At 43.2% G+C, this 18,914-nt stretch overlaps 1 protein-coding gene across 1 annotated transcript in view; it reads right to left on the bottom strand.

Moving 5' to 3' along the window:
* Window positions 1-18,563, bottom strand: part of ME3 (malic enzyme 3) — a 473,564-nt gene extending 455,001 nt beyond the window's left edge. Inside the window, exons 1-2 of the mRNA XM_085623151.1 lie at window positions 18,356-18,563; window positions 17,307-17,553 (exon numbers count right to left, since the gene is read on the bottom strand). Of these exons, the coding sequence (XP_085479277.1) occupies window positions 17,307-17,519 (213 nt within the window). The 5' untranslated portion in view covers window positions 17,520-17,553; window positions 18,356-18,563. The remainder of the gene's footprint in view (window positions 1-17,306; window positions 17,554-18,355) is intronic.
* Window positions 18,564-18,914: the final 351 nt, after the last annotated feature.

The raw sequence follows: 18,914 nt of genomic DNA, 5'->3' as shown, positions 1-18,914 counted from the left end.
CACTACTGAACACACAATCCCTGGCTACCATTCTTAAAGTCTCTAAAACCAACGCCTTATGAGGATGCTCTCATTCCATCATCGGCCCTTCAATACAGTGCCTCATGCGGTGTTTTCTCCTACATTAAATATCACCAACACCTCTTTGCTCACAGGTATTTTCCCATCATACTGGAGTTTGGTGAAATCTGCCCGCAGCTTAACTCAACTTAAACGAGCTCTGCAATTATTACCCATCACAGGCCTTCCCTTCCCGAGCAACTAGTAGCAAACCAGCTTCGAGCACGCACCTCCGACACTTTAAATCAGTTCTCCTCATACCCAAGAGAAAACAATGTGCACCGATGGTATCCTCTGGATCTCCGCCATGTTTCACTGTTTTCTAGCCTTGGTCCTGTGATGTTTAAATAGAGCTGCTGGGAGAACTCCAAAGCCACCAATATATTATTATCCAGCAATAAACTCACAACACCCAATTAGATCTTCAACACAGGATGCCTTCAATACATCTTAAACTCAACTCAAGACTGAGAAAGTACTAATAAATGATGGTATCACTGAACCTTTCAGTTCATAATTGGCTCAATAAAATGGATCTAGATAGCTTCTGTCCCTGCCTTGTGCCCACCATTAAATCTGTAGCTTTCTCTTAGGTTCCTCTCTTCCAGTCATAGGTCATGTCAAGATAACAATGAGCAACTTGATTCTCACTTACTGTGCACACTCCTCCATGCCACGAATTACAGTGGCTTCCAAACAATGCACACAACAGACGTTTTTGGCATGTGGACCAATATTCTAGAATGATGCCCTCGGAATCTTCGCTTTTTCACTCATTAGCACAGTTCAAAATAGAACTAAAAAACCCACCTCTATAAACATCTTACTACCTCTCTAGGTCGAAACCTCTCACAAGTATTCCCTTTAGATTCCCATGTTTCTCTCATGCATTTTGCTCGCATTTCTAACCTACCTTTGTAAACATACTTCCATATCTGCCATCTGTGAGTTATGAGAGATATTTTGCCGTGCGGGGTTATCCTTTACTTTACAAGGATAGCTCTGCACTTCATAAATACTCCCAATAATACAGTAGTAAATGCAACTGGGAGAGTATTTGAGAGCAGGCCTCAAAATACCTATAGTATGCTTTTTATATTTACAGGTGTAGGCACAAGCAAATGAACTGATATGTACGCAATCATGCTTATTTTTGGGAAAACCCCAAAGCCAGGATTAGAAATATGAAGTACCATACAGCACGTGTTTGTGCAATCTACATTCACCTTTCTGGAGGTTTGTTGGAGCTATTGACAGATAACGGATGTTTATTAATACCCTACTCAATGGTGGTCATTTTATCAACTTTGGAAGATTCAGGGTCTGCGTGGATCCAATAGGATTCGACCCTGTCACCATGGGGCGAAACACAGATCCCTGGAGCAGATAAATGAGAGATCAGTCCAATGTGGTACTGCAAGGCCAGTAACTTACCCGGAACTGGTGCTCAAAGATTCTGGGGTTACTACACGTATATAGACCCGCCACACAACTCCATGATCTTTTACTTGGAGTTCACCTTCCTTTCCAAGCCAGCATCCTTCTCTTTGCTCGCTTCTCCCAGAGAGGCTCGGGTTCGCGCACAAGGTCATATGGGGCAGTCAGCATTAGTGCCTGTATATCTTAAACTATCACTGTGAACCCCTTAGAGCACAAGGAACAACTGCCCAGAGCACCCCAACAACATATCACAACAAAGTGCACTGATTCTGCAACTTGACTGCCTTTACCCCCACACCTTATTCCCCGAAATATCACTAACCTAGCCACTAAACAAAATACTAGCTTAATAAACACAGTTTTCTTATGGGAGACGCTGAAACGGTTGCTGGGGCGGGGGACCTAGAACAAGCGTGAGAAGGTCAGAGAAAAGTTTTCTTTGGGAACTGCTGACCTTTGTGTACATTTGTTTTGCATGTACCTGGGAAGTCGGCAGAGATGCCCACTATGTTCTCATCAGTGTAATTTTACATGTGTCTACTGTTAGCATGTATTGCTTAGAGTAAGAACTACTATGTCTTCACCTCACTGGGAGCATGCCTATTCACACTGCTAAGAGCATATTCCAAAAGCAGATTCGGACCCTGGTCAGCAATGGAAGCCTTCGGCCCCTGGATTATCGAAAGACCTCATATGCCGTACTAACGTGCAGCTCAGAAATGCCAATAATATAATTTATAAGGAACATGGTAAAGACGTGCTCGGCAGCATCGGATTGGGCTGGCGGGCAGTCGGGCATTGGCCGATGTGCCGGTGCCTAAGGGTCACCTGTGGGCGGGTTTTTGTCAACCAGCCCACAGAGCCTTACTGTCTCTTCCCAGTCAGGCCACTGTAATGTGGGGCCAGCATCAGGGGGGAGGCAGGTTCTGAGGGGGGAAGCATGCAGCAAGGTCCCTAGGCAGCCAGATTCCGGCTGCTGCAGACTTTAGATTGGCCCCTGTGGGTCAGGGGCAGAAGCTGGGTCTCACTTCCCTGTTGTGCTCTTAAACAGAGGTGTCTGGCTGGGGGCGGGTGATGTGGTTGTCGGCCCATCATCACCTCATCTCCCCTGGAGCAGCAGCAGGTCCCTGCTTTTCTTTCACCCCTCCCCTGCCACGCTATCGCCCTGAGGCTTTAGTGTGCTGGGGAGGGGGAAGAGAAAGTGAAGCGGCTTCACTAAGGGCCGGTTGTTGGCACTTTGTCCCAAGTGCCTTTCACGCCTTCGGGGGGCATTCGGGCATGTTTGCATAGACTTCACTGTGAGGCGTCTTTTTCAGCGAGGAAAATTGAGAGGATGTAATGTTAGGGTCAGAGCTGCTGAATTTCAAACTATGGAAATAAGTTCAAGTCCCAGCCTCAGCTCAACATCCTATGATTCTGGTTAAATGACTTAATTGCCCAAGGCCTAAAATAAAAATGAATTTGATCTTCTGTAATGTGACTGGTGCTCATATAATCACTACCCTTGGGCTGAATTCATGCTAAAACTACAATAAAAAACATAACCTTCTGTTTGCTCATGTTCGAAGAGTCGGCAAAGGCTGGAACAACAATAAAAGAATATTCTTTATACAATTATAAATACATCCTTATTCCTTTTTAACATGGCTTTTCTGCCTTTGGTTAGTTTTTAACTATATGTCACAGATCATTAAAGCAGCTTTAGACCACATTTTAAACTGCGTTCATCTTATGTTAATTTTTTGAAGTACATATTGATCAGCGGAGAAAATACGAGTTTTAGGTGATTTTCATAATTTTCCTACCAGCCAGGACATTAAAATACCGGTAATGCTGGTTAGAAAAATAAAATGACCAGGTGGCAAACGACAGGTGTTGTGGCCTTTGGGCCACTTTATTTCACTTCGCCCGCCCCACCAAAATGTAGTTTTCACCAATGTTTTTAGCTCTATGAGCTTTAAAATACGCAATTTATTCAATATTTCTCTAAAATTAGATTAGCTAAATGCTGGTTTATAAACGGGTGTGATCCGGGAATGTGGGCCACTTTTTTGGGGTCCCCGGCCCGGATTGTGATCCCAATCCGACCCTGGTGCTCGATATTTTGTGGGTGCATGCAGCTCTTCCCCACTGCTAGTCAAACACAGGCCCTTCGAAAAGTTCAGTGAGTCTGCCTCTACTGTTCGTAGCTCTCATTCGACTCTCATGACTGCATGCTTTATAAGCTGTATAAACAATGAGGGAACGTCAAGCCTCAAAGTTCTAATGCTCGTGCTGCGTCACCACGTCAGACGTGAACGCCGTGCTGGTTTCTAGGAATGGAAGAAGAGAGCAGCCAGAAGAACAGGAAAGCAGCTTAGCAGTTTATGATTAACCGATTGTCCCACACTGTGCCAAGATATCCATCTTCATACCCCGGAAGTCCTTCGAGGTAACCTTGACCATACAAATACGCAAAGGTTTCAAGAGGACAAATTGATACAGAGACGTTTAATGCTCTAATCCTGTACATGCTCCTACCTTTGGAAGCCTACGTGTATTCGGTGCTATAATGCCCTGTCCAGTATTTATGGTTTTGATATTTTCCTTTGCTGTGTTTTTTTTTTTCCTGTTTCCCAATAGGCAGGGCCACTGGAATTATGAATCAGTGGAGGACCAAATTATGTGGCAGGGTTGACTAAATTATGCGGCAAAACTTTGATGTTCTGTCAAAGATCTACAATAGATAAACACCACAGTAATTTAGTTGTGACATCACTTATCAGTAATATGAAATTGCATCACAGGGTACATCACCACCCTATTGAAATAACCTAGGTCACTTAAGTTCTGATGTCAGGATCAGTAAAGAGGGTTAAATAGAGCTTGGTAACCATAAAAGCAACAGCCATTTAAACGGACGGCTTTTCACATTCCTTCCATGGGAAATTTGGTTTAACGGCTGTCTCGGTCATTAGCTGGTACAGTGCTGGGGCTAAGAATAGATGTGTGTCCACACAAATTTAAACAAGCATCGGCTACGCTTCTAGGAGTCGGCTCTAAAATGCAGTGCCGGCTCCTCCTTTAAGGCAGCCTACACCACCTATTGCCCCTGCTGGCACTACCATGACAGTAGCGAACCAGCTACTGACCATCACACTCCTACAAGCAATGCAATTCAGACTATTCTAAGCCCCCAAAGCTTTATTAATAAGAAATTCTTTCTACCCAAACAAACCTTTTTAGCAACATCAGGATAAAGAAAGATTGGGAAAAAACGCAAATATTTCAAATGTGTACCATTCAGCTCACATGCAGATCTTGGATGGCAGTTCATTGCTCGCTGTGCTAGATTACAATTGTAACTTATGAACTGCACAGTAACAAAAGATCTGTGACAAAAGTAGTAACCTACTGAGCTATACACATAAAATATTGTCCTTTGACATGCATGGTAAACTTTGCAGCAGGCATATTAACCCTCTGTGCTACTTTAGCGGAGTCAAAACTGCCAATGGACTAAACTCCCATTTCCCTCCAGCAGGTACATCAATCACCAGCGTTATCTTGACACTTTTACTGTTGCCTGAAAACTGCTGAATATACCAGGAACCTTGCAGTGCTTTTAAAACTGCTGCACTGATAAAACTGGCCCCCACTAACAAAACCAGCCGCCGGACATTCCAGCTTCCCCGTGAAATGCCCGATGTTCGGTCCGGCCAGTCCGGCCTTGGAACTAGTACTCCTAGGCTATCGATTTAAGAGACCGATGTCTGAGAGACCATACTCCCTCTTATCCTCAAGGCTCTGCTGATCACCCCTTACCCACCGATGCCCTACCAGATGCCCCAGCCTGGTGTGCACTAACTCAAAGCCTCCAACCTTCTCCACCTTTGTTTCCTCTCAGCCGAGAACAGTTCGACTGGCACACCGCACAGTGGATCACCACTCGATGTAGCGCTTTCTCCAGAAATTGGAGGATTTTCTGTTCCTGCTCAACTGTATACCAGGTATTATTTGTGATATGAAACCACAAATAGCACTACCTATTAAACTGCACAATGTTGGGGTGTTTCTTCGTGTTTTAAACACATCTACAGCTGTGCCTTTGGCATCTAAATGGAACCAGAAATGTCTGAATATATCAAATAAAATTGAAAACAACGAAATACTGTAAGAGTCAAATCAGGCTTTTCTCTGAACCAAGAGGAGATCCCTGTAATTCGGAAATTCACACAAATCCATACCTCAGAACCGACTAACTATTGTTAAACAGAACCAACTTCATGGTGTGAGCTTCAAGTCCACAAGTGGAGAGTGCAGAGCTTAATTTGTAAAATAAAACCTAAGTGCCAGGGCTCTCGTTAGTAGTCCACTGCAGCTTGCACTACACATTGCCCCTGCCAGTTTTGCCAATGACAGTATAAACACAACTACAAACCATCAGACTTCTACAATTGTGACAATTCAGACTATTACAGTCCCCCACGGCTATAAGAATGGCGTGGGCGGCAGGTAATAGTCACTTTTTAATGTATATTGAATTAATGAGGAACTGTTGTTGTCGTCATCTCTAAATTAGCCAGACAGCTCAACCTTGGGTCAGACTGCCACAAGCCCCAGTGTTGACAATTAAGTGCCGGTGGCGTGCCCTGCAAACCACCGGCTCAATTTAAGCACTGAGAGAGTGGAGAGTCAAACCTGCATTTGTTACAACGATTAGGGAGGTATGCAGACCTTAGTAGGTTTTGGAGGAGGGACACAATCCATTAAGCTTTTGAGAAGAGGACTCAGCTTAGACTGAGGGGATTTGCTGCAAAAGTTGCATCATGTTTTGCCTGCAGACCCAAGCAGAACTAGAAAACCCAGGACTTAAATCTCCATTTCATGAGACATTTTTAGCCTTATTTTTGCTTCTTCCTCTGCATTCAACTTCCTTTATTTACTTGTACGTGAATCTCACAGATTTATTTGGGTAGTCTAGGAAAAAAACAATTTCTCCACAAGGCTGACAGATTGTGGGCCAGGGTGATGGACATTGCATTGTCAGAAACCTTGTCTGTATGAAGGGACAGATAAAAACTCTAAAAAACACCCATTACTCCCCTCAAACCAAAGCAGCTCATTCAACAGGGCACTAGCTTTTCCAGCTGAGGACCGATGTTAAACCAGAGCAAAATGAAGATTAGGATGGGGTTTGTGGATGAACGTGGGTAATGTGGCCAAGTCGCATACTCTCCGTGTAAACAAGCATGCACAAAATACAATTTCAACTCAAGCAGGCTGAAAGTTAGAGTGTGTATGTATATATATATATATATATATATATATATACACACACACACACACACACACACACACACCCACACACTTGTAGATGAAGGATCACAGGAAAACAACAGCCAGCCAGGGCAAAAATCTGGATCCCAAAGGATACAATTAGTCACAAAGAAATAAAATATCCGAGAAAGAAGTGACTCAAACAGATAGATTCACCAAAGAACAAAAATATATTTCCACTCCAACGTTTCAGCCTCCGCCTTCCTCAGGTAGTACAAGATGGGTTGCTCAGTGGCTGCACAGATGACACAGCTGAATTTTCAAAAATCATCATGAGTGAAGTTTCCATTTGGAATGTGGAATCAATGCAGTCCTGAGCGCTCGAGATATGCAGTAATCAGGTTGTATTGTCAGTAATGTTCAGTCCATCTGGATGCAGTGATTTTAAATGGTACATCCAGATGTTTTCCCTGGATTCTAGTAGTTATTCCTTTGAGACATGTTCCACGGGGAAAATCTTCAAATCTGATAGTGAATGATCCACAAGGTTAAAATGATTGGCTACAGGCTGCTCAACTTTCTTATTAATTATTGGCCGATTTGTGGTTCCTGAATCGTGTATGGAGGTCATTCACAGTTTGGCTTACATATTGTTTTTTTACAGCTTTGCCGTGGACACTGAATCACATATATAATGCATGTTGAGCGACATGTAATTTGCTGGCTTATTGCATAGGTCCTTCTCGTAACAGAACTAGTTACTGATGAGGTTTGTAAAAGGTATTCACACGTGATGCACCTTTTAGGGCCACAGCAATAAACCCCTGCATTTGTTACAGCTTGCTTTGCAGTTACCCAGAGAAGCACTTATTTGGAATACCAACAGCAGAAACAAAAGTGACAGAAGTCCATTTGTGCTTGACTATCATCCATCAGAAATATAATGCAAAAAACATTTCCCTTACAGTCCACTTGTGAAAAATTGCAAAAGGTTTTTCCAAAACCGCCAGTCATTGCTTACCGCAGAGCTCCAAATTTAAGATCTCTTATTGTGAGAGCTGAACTCAAGCAAGCTGTAACAAATGCAGGGGTTCATTGCTGGGACTCTAAAGGTGCATCACGTGTGAATATCTTTTACAAACATCATCAGTAACTAGTTCTGTTATGAGAAGGACCTATGCAATAAGGCAGCATCTGACATTTCGCTCAACATGCATTATTTATGTGATTCAGTGCCAACGGCAAAGCTGTAAAAAACAATATGTAGGCCAAACAGTGAATGACCTCCGTGCACGATTCAGAAACCACAAATCGGCAATAATTAATAAGAAAGTTGACCAGCCTGTAGCCAATCATTTTAACCTTGTGGATCATTCACTATCAGATTTGAAGATTTTCCCCGTGGAACATGTCTCAAAGGAAGAACTACTGGACTCCAGAAAAAACTTCTGGATGTACCGTTTAAAAATCACTGCGTCCAGATGGACTGAACATTACTGACAATACAACCCGATTACTGCATATCTGAAGAGCTCTCAGGACTGCATTGATTCCCCATTTCAAATGGAATCTTCACTCATGATGCTTTTTGAAAATTTAGCGGTGTCATCTGTGCAGCCACAGAGCAAACCATCTTGTACTACCTGAGGAAGGCGGAAGCTGAAACGTTGTGGTGGAAATATATTTTTGTTCTTTGGTGAATCTATCTGTGTGAGTCATTATATATATATATATATATATATATATATATATATATATATATATATATATATATATATATATATATATAAATTCACTGAAAAAACCATAGGTTTCACACATGTTATAGTTAGCTGTACATTTTACTGATAAAAAACCAATGAAATTCCCCAGTTATAGTTACTGTAGGCAACTATAACTCACGCGACCGTAATCCTCTGCTGATGCTAATACTGTATTTAGACACTTATTTGCCCATGTCTTCTTCCATTAAATTTTAGCTATACATATATTACAAATATTTTTTTTTCATAAAGACACATATGTCATCAGCAGAGGATTACGGTCGCGTGAGTTATAGTTGCGTACAGTAACTATAACGGGGGAATTTCATTGTTTTTTTTATCAGTAAAATGTACAGCTAACTATAACATGTGTGAAACCTATGGTTTTTTCAGTGAATTTGCAAGGTTTTTTAAATGCTAACTTACTTTACGCCATTCGTGGTGTGCGCGCCCAGTTAACGCAGTTCGTTCCGTGCGCGCACGGTGCGCACAGTGAGCACGCGGTGCGCTTTGCGCACCGCGCGCCCACTTTACGCAGTTAGTGCCATGCACGCACGGTGGTCACGCGGTGCGCTGCGCGCACCGCGTGCCCACATTATGCGGGATGGGCCATGTACGCACGATGCGCTTCGCGCACCGTGCGCACATGGGGGACATATTATGCGCATCGTTGTGAAATGTTTTGTTTATTATTTTCATTGCTTTGATATGCCATGCACAAAGGGTGCCCTTCGGGCACCATTTGCACATGGGGTGGGGAGAGTGTGGATAATTTTTATTTTTTTTAAAAAAATGTTACCGTACGCGTACGGTAAGCGTAATCGGCGATTTTTCGAAAAAAAAAAAAAAATTCTTTTGGCCTTGGGGATTGTTTGGGGGCCCGTATATCACTGCTGGGTGATTATTATCTCAATATACTGCCCCTTTACACATTTTTGGGCTTCATTTATGCTGCCCCACTCAGAGTGCGAGAGAGAAAATGGCGGCCGCTGCTTCCTGGTTTCGGCCGATTCGAATGTTTACTAAGATCTAAGAGCCAATCAGAATCGCGCTCACGCACGTCACCGTACGCGTACGGTAAGCGCACCGTAAGCGCACCGTAAGCTGGCTCAGATATATATATTGATTTAAAGGCTATTTTCTCAGAATCTACTGAACAGATTTACACCAAACCTACAAAAGGCACTTCCTTGACCTGAGGACTACCTCTCTGCCAAATTTCAAGTAATTCTGTTCAGCCGTTCGGGCTGTAGCTGTGTCTAAAGGTCCTATGGAAAAATGCATGGGAAAAACGCGTTTTGGGACCCCCCTTTTGTCTCAGCCCCCGCTTGACGAATCCCCCCGAGACTTTCAGGGTAGGAGCGGAGCGTAGCGCCCCACCTATTTTGAAAAATTCGCAAGGATTCGTCGACCGGCGCAAAAGTTATTCAAAATAGAATGTTGCGGATTTCCTATGGAAATGTGGTCCTAACTATAACTACCTACTGGCGACCGCCAGTAGGTAATATATATATATATATATATATATATATATTCCTAGAGAGTGAGAGAGAGAAATTCATATGAGGAGATATTTTTGGAAATAATGTGAGACGATATAATGAAAATGATATTCTAGTATCACAACTAACGTTCACTTGCTGAAGTGGGCCCAGTCATCTTGTGCACTTTCCACAAGTGAGCATCAGTCATCCCCACATCCAGACCATGTTGATCCACAGTCCTGGTCGAAAGGGGAGATGTGGTGGTCTAGCTCATCAGTGAAGCGTTATGACTAATACAATTTTATGGCGGCTGGCTGCTTGCAGCTGTAACGCAATTGTTTAGCGATAACGAAGTCAGGGCAGTCAGGAATGGAATGCCCCTTTTATTAACTGGTACTCAATTAAGAATGTGTGCCCAACGTAAGCCTGAGAAGGACAGATTAATGCCAGATTTTTAGGATATTGATGTAAAATCAATTTAGATAAAATTATAGTGAATAATCCGTGGTGATCCTAAGGATCTAGCGTGGATGCAGCCCCAGAGGGGCACCAGTGACTTTGAACAAGGAATGGCATCTTTTGGAACAATGGGTGTCATTGGAATTCTGTAAAAGAGGTCACCCGATTTCAGTATCTGACCACGGGCAGATACTTTCCTGGTATAGATCCACATTCTAGGATGAAGACTCCTAGGTAGAAAAGAGTCGACAGAATTCTCATTTTGGTTTGGTGGTGTTTAATTACCAGTGAAGGACATTAAGCCATTTATCATGACCTTGCGAACCTGTGCCTCCACTCCCCTTTCTTCAATGCCATTCATACTTTTGACTATTGTGAAGGAAGTGTCACGCAGCATCACATGGGCAACAACTGGAACACAGAAGAGAGTGGAAAAGGGAAGGAAGGTGTCCAGATGGAGTACAATGGCATACCTTTGACATGAGGGTTAACATTTGTGTTGCTTTTCCCAGGATATTTCTCCAGAGCAATCCTCTTAAAAAAAGGATATATACTGCATCAAGTTTTAAAATGGGGTTGTAATACACTTCCACCATGGTACTTGTCTGAATGTCTACTTGTACCAACTATCCATCAATGTCAGCAACATTGTAAAAGACATCAGTGACTCAATCTGTATTAGGTTTTCCATATTTTCTGCCAATCTAGCTATGTGTCACATTTGTGCTTCTGAATGACATGACATTTCTAGTACAAACGTCCCACTTACCACAAATGAAGAGTTTAAGAAACAAATAACACAATCATTCTTTTCATAAGTATGCAAGCTATGCACAGAAGCAATAACTTACTGTGTACTGTAAACTGGTTTCGGCAGCACAAACAAGACCATTGATTTGAACAAGAGCACGCTTACTAGTTTATTAAACAGACCAGCATGCCTTTGCAGGGCAGGACTGGCCGTAGCGGGCATCGGGCATTTCCCCAGGAGGCTGGAAGGGAGGGGAATGGTTTTGCAGCAGTGCTGCAATATCGGCCCCCAGTAACAAAAGCAGCAGTGCTTCACATTTGCAGAACCCCCCCCCCCCGTCCGCTCCCCCTACAGGGGATGGTCCAAATAAATTGCCTGGGCTGCTTTGGGTTCCCAATCCGGCCCTGTGTCTTTACAAATGACTTAACCGGTTTAATAAAGAATGCCGTCCAATGCCACGGCCAGGCTAACTGTAGGCATACAGTGCAGAGTTTTCAACTGTGAACCACCATTCAGAGCAAGCCTATAACGTACACCGTACCTCCCCACTCACAATACAACACAAATCAAATCTACCTCTGCAACAGTCTTAAGAAGCAGTACGAGTGAACTACACCACAACACAGACCAGCTTCAATGGGACAACAGTATTTCTGTGCCTGGATTTCAGGCTTGTGCTGCCCTACAGTCACCTGCATCATCACTTTAGGTGGAGAGAAGAGGCAAAACTCTGGCCACTACTCAACACACACCTAGGCATTTCTTAGCCTCAGCTAGTCTAGGCACCACTCTGATCCTGGGGTAAGGATCTAACCCTTCAAGCACTTTCATTGTTGTTGCATTCCATCATTGCCTAGCTCCTTCATGAACTATTTTTGCAACCTTACCTTAGCAGCAGCACAAAAAAAAAAAAAAATCAAGATTGTTTACACAATATGACTAGTCGCCAGCCTTAGTGTGACATGTATGCTCCCCCCCTGCAAAGTAGTGCACAGGCACCCCCACAACTCTGCTCAGAGACCATCCCAAAGGCCAACTTGGTGAATTTTAAATCCAGCATACTACAGGTGTTGACAAGAGAGACTCAGCCATTTTATCCATATATATTTGTACTGCCATATCCTAGCGTGACTTATCGCTGCCTGGAACGACCTTCCCCTCCAGCTCCGTACAGCCCCCTCGCTGGCAGAGTTCCGAAAGAGACTCAAGACTTTGCTCTTTGACTACAACTGCACAGCACTACTGGTGTTCCTAGCATTGGCGATGATCCACGTTGCTTAACAATGCGTTAAAGGTTGTCATTAATTGCACGGACATCCCACATAAAATAGATATGAAAATGTAAGAATGCAATCTACCTGCTCAACCTTTGACCAAAACTGTAAAAGAAGCGTATAACAACCCTGCTGATTAGATTTTATGGGAAGGAAAGTGATATTAAGTTATGAACTAGAGGCTTCCATTTTTAGCATTGGTTCCACTTCACTGATATGGATTCAGATGCAAGTTCAGCTAAATCAGAGGTGTAATAAATGATGGCTTCCAGTACTTGCCAAGTCAGGGTTTCCTGCTTGACAGTATAATATTCAACCTGGTGTACTCCACCCACAGTGCAAGAGAGAGAATGGATCTGCAAGGCAAACTCACACCGGTGGAACATCATCCACCACATAAAGAATGCGGTCACCCCCAGGACTGGCAGAGTCATATTTAAGCAGCCCCTACACTCTCCAATTTAAGCACATGAGGGAACAGAGTAATGTTTTGATAAGCGATTGGTCTACGATTACACTATTGGGTCAAATGAGACATTGGATGGAGACCTGGCCCAGGTATCAATTGGTTAGAAGAGATGGGGAAATGTGTGGTATTGGAAAGTTACCATAAATATATGGGAACGAGAAGTTCCAGAAAACATGGGAAACTGCATTGAAAAAATATATAGTTCTAGGAGCGACTGGAGAACAATATTTGGTAAGAAAACCAGCTCTATATTGCCTGCACCTTTTTTCTTCAACCCTTATACGCATACTAATCTTAATAGGCGTATCTTGAAAAAACAAGGATTTAGAAAAAATAAAAACATTAAATCTAATCTAAAAAGTTTTTCAAGTCAGCAACTGAACCACGTTATAACGTCATCTCCCTACCATGATGCAAATATGCAAGTAGGTGGCTGGAAAGAAAATTCTATTTACTTTTCTGCTATTTGAAACAATTCCTTATCTGTGGGATTGATTAGGCACCAAATATGTGCAACAGGGAGCTATTTCGGGAAGTGGGTGAAACGAACAAGACAACGATTATGAAATAGTCAAAACAGAAGAGCAAATATAGATAACTGGAACATCCAAATCTTTCAATAATATCCTCGGTCCATGCATAATCATGTATAAAGTTTGCTTTAAAAAAAATTCAGACAATATGATTGTGACAGAAATAATCAAAAGGTTAGCTGAAAGGTAGGGCCTCCAATATGGGCTATTCTGACCATATGAACAAACAACTAACGGAGCCTGTGGCACTCGTACTCCGTTTCAGCCATCTTAGTTGGTCACAAAGTCGGGCCGGTTTCTGATGCTTTTCAGCATCACTGTTTCAAAGAGGAGTACTGGGTGTGTATATAGCATAGGAATTTCCAAAACCAAATGCTGAAGCACAACTTGGCCATCTTGCTTTGGGTTAATTAAACGTATATCAATGTGGGCGTAATTTTGAAAATAGAGAGTAAATTTAAGCAACACCTACAATTTGTATACATTTACCTTTTTCGTGGTATTCAAATAATCTCAGGAACTAACATTGGAAAACTATAAAAATCGCATTTCTGCAAGCACATTTACATAGCTACTAGTCAGTCACACTTCTCCAGAACATCTGCAGGGTTATAATTACTAGAAATGGGAATTTGCACTGGTCCTCTTTTTACAAGTATTCCATTTAGAGAAGCCCCTATATTTATAGCCCTTCATGAGACCATCCTAATTTGACGCTGTGGATGTTCCTGGCATTCCCACTGGTCTCCAATGCACGGTTCCCTGGGAACTCGTAATACCACCCCTTAACTAAATCTAAGATAGCGGAAGTCCCGGCTACCTGCTGTATTATCCCTCGCTGTGTACTCTCCAACTGCAGATCATTTTTGCACATGGATGTTTCCCTTGGAAACCTGAAATGTTCTGTGATTAGGACCCTAGTTTAGTGGGGAGCTGCTCTTAAAAAAGGTCACACATTGCAGGATGAAACACTGCATAAAAACAAAGCTAATGATATTACTGGGTGCATTCCCTTCCACAGCAGCATTTGTGTGGTTCTCTCTCTGCTGCATCATTGCTCTGCTACATGGAATGTTGACTTCATATTTTGAGGGTTAGCATGCAGGGGAGCAAGGTGGAAGCCCTCATTTGCATTGAACATTTAGGCCCTCCCTACAAGTCGCCCTGTGTTTGGTGTGGTAAATATTACACCAAATAAAAACATCAAATTGTTCATAATTTATCGAGTTAGATAATTGTCACCTATTGCTAGTTTGTCTGCTCAAAATGGGGACTAACGTTTTTTTCCCTGATAAATATTGGCAGGTTTGGCATGCTGATATTTATCTGGAGAATGCGGTTTATCACAAAACTCATAATTCCGATATATGTAATAGCAGATCCCACACACATCAGAATGTAGCCACCACTCATAACGAATGCTTTGGGATCTATGCCGAAAAGGAACTCAGCCCATCCACCTCTGTGTCTTTACAAAGTTTGAAAAGAGCACTGGATTCAGGAAGCCTTCATAGCACGCTGGTCATTACTACCACATCAACATCTCATTTAAACATGAAAGGATTTATATTAAATAAATTGGAGTTAGGACTGCGTAACAACTAAACAAAAATTCATAAAAACAAGAAAGGATTATAAAATACCCATTATAAAAGCGGCTACTTTAAATCACAATTATTCCAGGTATTGAGAGGGAACATTGATAGATAAAAAGCAAATAACACAGCAAGAAACACACAATAAGGGAAATTAAATCTCACATCAGTATATTCAAGATCCCTGAAATTGCTTATCATTCTAGAAGAGAGTGTGAGCGACAAGAACATTGCAGGCAAACAATCACCACAGCCATGGAGAACTTTACCAAAAACCCGAGATGGAGACAGTGTAGGGCACGGATAGCGTGGGGTCATATTCAAAGAGAATCCAAACTCGATGCTCCTTAAGATAATGACCAATCCATCAGACCTTACGGAGTGAGGAATGAGAAGTACACAAAAATGGATCATTGTCTTTGGTCGACGCATATGTTCCTTCACTGTACATCCAGTGTTTCAATATTCTTCAAACACCAGTAGGACCTGCTGAAGCTGTAATACTTCCAGGATCTAATTACTCTAAACTCTTGGTAAATACGAATGAAGCCATGTGTTGAGGACACTCTAACAGACCCTTCTTATACGCTCACTTTCAATTCTTCATTTAGGATGCCACCCGGCAGAGGACGGTTATGCCTAAACAAAGCTTTCACCATCCTTGAAGTGTCCTACAGCGCGTTAATGCATTTCTCTACCTGGTGTGGCCCTGTGTGAGATCAACAGGCAGTTTGTCTCATCAGGGTTAGGAAGAGTTACTTCAGAGGACTGCCTGTAATCTCAGAGAGAAGGGTGGAAAAATTGCCTTCTGGTAAGTATGGAGATTAGGGGCTATTTGACCCTGAATGTAGTGAGACCTTATCATTCGCACTTAGTTAAAAAAAAAATTAGATTAAAATAAATCACGAAGTGTGCTAAAGTACCCAAGCCTGAAGTTACTGCAGTAGTTAAAGCCTCAAAGAAGGCAGTCTCCAGGATAAGCGCTTTAATTTCAAAGTCAGGTGCTCGAAGGAAGGCATTGCAGGGAGAAACAGGCTAAGTGCTTGGATTCCAATCAGAAGGCGATGCCTTACTAGAAAAACAGGAGAAGCAAACTTTTAAAATAACATTCTTTTGCTTAATTTGCCAACACAGACAATTTTTCATGTCGATGCTAAGTACATCTATGAAACACAAAGAATGAATACGAATCAACATAAATGGTGGCTAGAACTCGATACAACTGTGAAAGATAACTGTTGATAAAGAAACAAAAAGACTGTATGCACTTTTTTAAGCAGAGTACGGAGTGGCTGCTTGCCCGTATAACGGCTACTATTTCATTATTTGCCAAGAAATGTCACAACGCTGATGCTTGACCCAGGTGTGGCAATCACGTGCCCAGATTCTCAGTTGAAGGATTGCAGGCAATGATGGGCTATGTGCTATGCCATGCTGGCGCTGTCTGGAGTTTGCAGGCCTGGTGATCGGTTTGGCTGTGCTGGGCAGTGTTCCGACGGGTGATTAGGTGTAGGTGCATTCATATCCCTAGTCAAAACAATTCCCAAAAACCCTGAGTTCCTAGAAGTCTGGAGGGCAATTCTTGCTCCTTTTGTTTGAGGCTCTATTGTTAAGGTGGTTCTGCTCTTGCGACTAAACACCAACGCCAACACCAACACCAATGTAAGTAAGGGGGAAATGAACAAGGGGGCCTCTTGCATCTTAGGCAGGAGCTCAGGACTCATCTGTGGAGGGCTCTGGAAAATAAATCTGCCATTCTGAGAATGGACACACCTTTTAAGACAGTTTGTAGATTAGATCAATGGGTGTAGGCTCACAGCAGAAATTCCCCAAAAAGAGGACTACTTCTGGAGCTCTTTCCATAGCACACAGAAAGTGGTTGCTAGGTTACTGCATGGACATTTATATCTATGTAAGAGGTTTTTGCAGTCATGAAAAGAGGACGTTTATTTATTTATTTGCATGTTTGTACCGCGCTGGAATCGACTCCCTGAGGAGTATCTCCGCGCCCTTTAGCACCATCAATAAACAAAAGAACAGACCCTAGCCGTGTACCATTATAACATTGAAGTGGTATCCTAATTCTGAAAAAGGAAGGGTTTTAATTGTTTCCTGAACGGAAAATGTTCTCTGTACAGTCTGATAGCTATGGGGAGGCTGTTCCACAAAATAGGACCTGCCACAGATAAAGCTGGACCCCTGTTGCGGTGGGTGCTCACCTTGTTGAGGAAGGGGTTCCTGGTGATGTCATAGCCCCTCTTCTTGACGGCCTGGTTCTTAGCTGTGTGTTTCTGGCCGCCCCCCGCCGCATGGCAGACCCTCACCGCCTGCCACGTGGTCCTGCCGCCGGGGGATGCAAGCGGAGGGACCCGTGGACTCCTCTGCACCATCTCCAGCATTCTGCCGGCAACCCTGCTGCAAGACGTCATCATGGCTGAAGAATAAAGAGGAGGCAATGTTCCAAACCTGAGAAAGGAAAGAAGAATGTCACAAAAGTAACAAATCATTACTGCACTTTTCTGAGGACTGCTAACAATCCATGAAAACAACATTAGCCCATGCACAAGAAAAAACGCACGATATATTGTTTTGTAAAAGTCTACGTTTCTCCTACACTATATAAAAAAAAACACAGCCATCTGCCTATGTGCAGTTGTTTAGAGACATTAACGAAATGTGTGTAAATCAAGGACATCGCTTTGTGAATGAATGAAACACACAACACGCTTGGAAACTGGGGCGGAGAGAAACACAGTGACAGAAACAAAGCACGGGGAGAGGGGTGGGGGCTTAGGGGCACATGGGAAATGCATTTTTTTTGTGCAAGTCCTGAAACCACGCGTTAATATAACACTCGCTTCAAATGTTACTTACTCAATAAAACGTATTTTCAGGAAATGTTGCCACGAAAGTTGCCTTTACACATGAACTTGATACAAATAACGAAGCTTGCAGGCATTTATTCTGACTTTATAAAATGCGGTTACATTGTTTCAATACAAGAGTCAGAGAAACAAAGAGAGGGCCCGCCGGGGAGAAGACTGGCATGGGAGATCAAGGGAACGCATCTACTTTGCAGCCCGAGAAGTACAGTGAATGATGAAAGGCGAAGCGTGTCCCCCTATTTCACGCGCACACAGGAAGCAGAAAGCGGCAAGTGCACCATCACCCGGAGGATGCAGCCGTCTCTCACACACGCACGCGCTGCCCCAGGAAGAAGAAATAAACAAGACATGACGGCACAGGCTGCCACACTCCACCCACTCACCGGCGCCTTGCTTCTGTTTGCCCGCTGCTCTGCCGAGGGAAGCCGTGGAGGGGAGCAGGCTGTGCACCCTGTCTTGTGCTCGGGTGTTGTTATGCAGCAGGCCGGGGATGTGAACAGCTGATGCTCAGCGCAGACCTCTTCCCGCTGAGCAATGGCATTGACAGCAGCGCGAGCCTCCGCCTTCTGCCGCACCACGTGATCCCCGGAGAATAACGCAACAGGTCCCATCTCTTAAAATATACCCTTCGTATTTCTTCTCTTTCTAAAGGGCTCGCGCGTAGGTTTGCGAGACCCCGGGGAAGCCCTCGTGCTCCCCTGGAGGTAGGACGGCACACAAGCTAGAACCCCTCACAGCAAGCCCATTCCACATAATCCTAAAAGTACATGCCCATTGCGAAAAGCACTCATATGACAGTAAGCAGTTAAAGTATCGCATGAGAAATACAAAATATACACGCAGCCTGTGCACATGTGCATTGAAACATTAATGTGTATTACAACATGCACAGCGTGCTGTGCAGCATGGAAGTCTGCTTTGCAAATCTTGCATTTGCTTTTA

Source organism: Triturus cristatus, chromosome 8 (genome assembly GCF_964204655.1).
Source record: "Triturus cristatus chromosome 8, aTriCri1.1, whole genome shotgun sequence".
Classification (NCBI taxonomy): Eukaryota; Metazoa; Chordata; class Amphibia; order Caudata; family Salamandridae; genus Triturus; species Triturus cristatus.
Note: the sequence above shows the minus strand (reverse complement) of the source record. Positions and strands in the feature narration are given on the sequence as shown.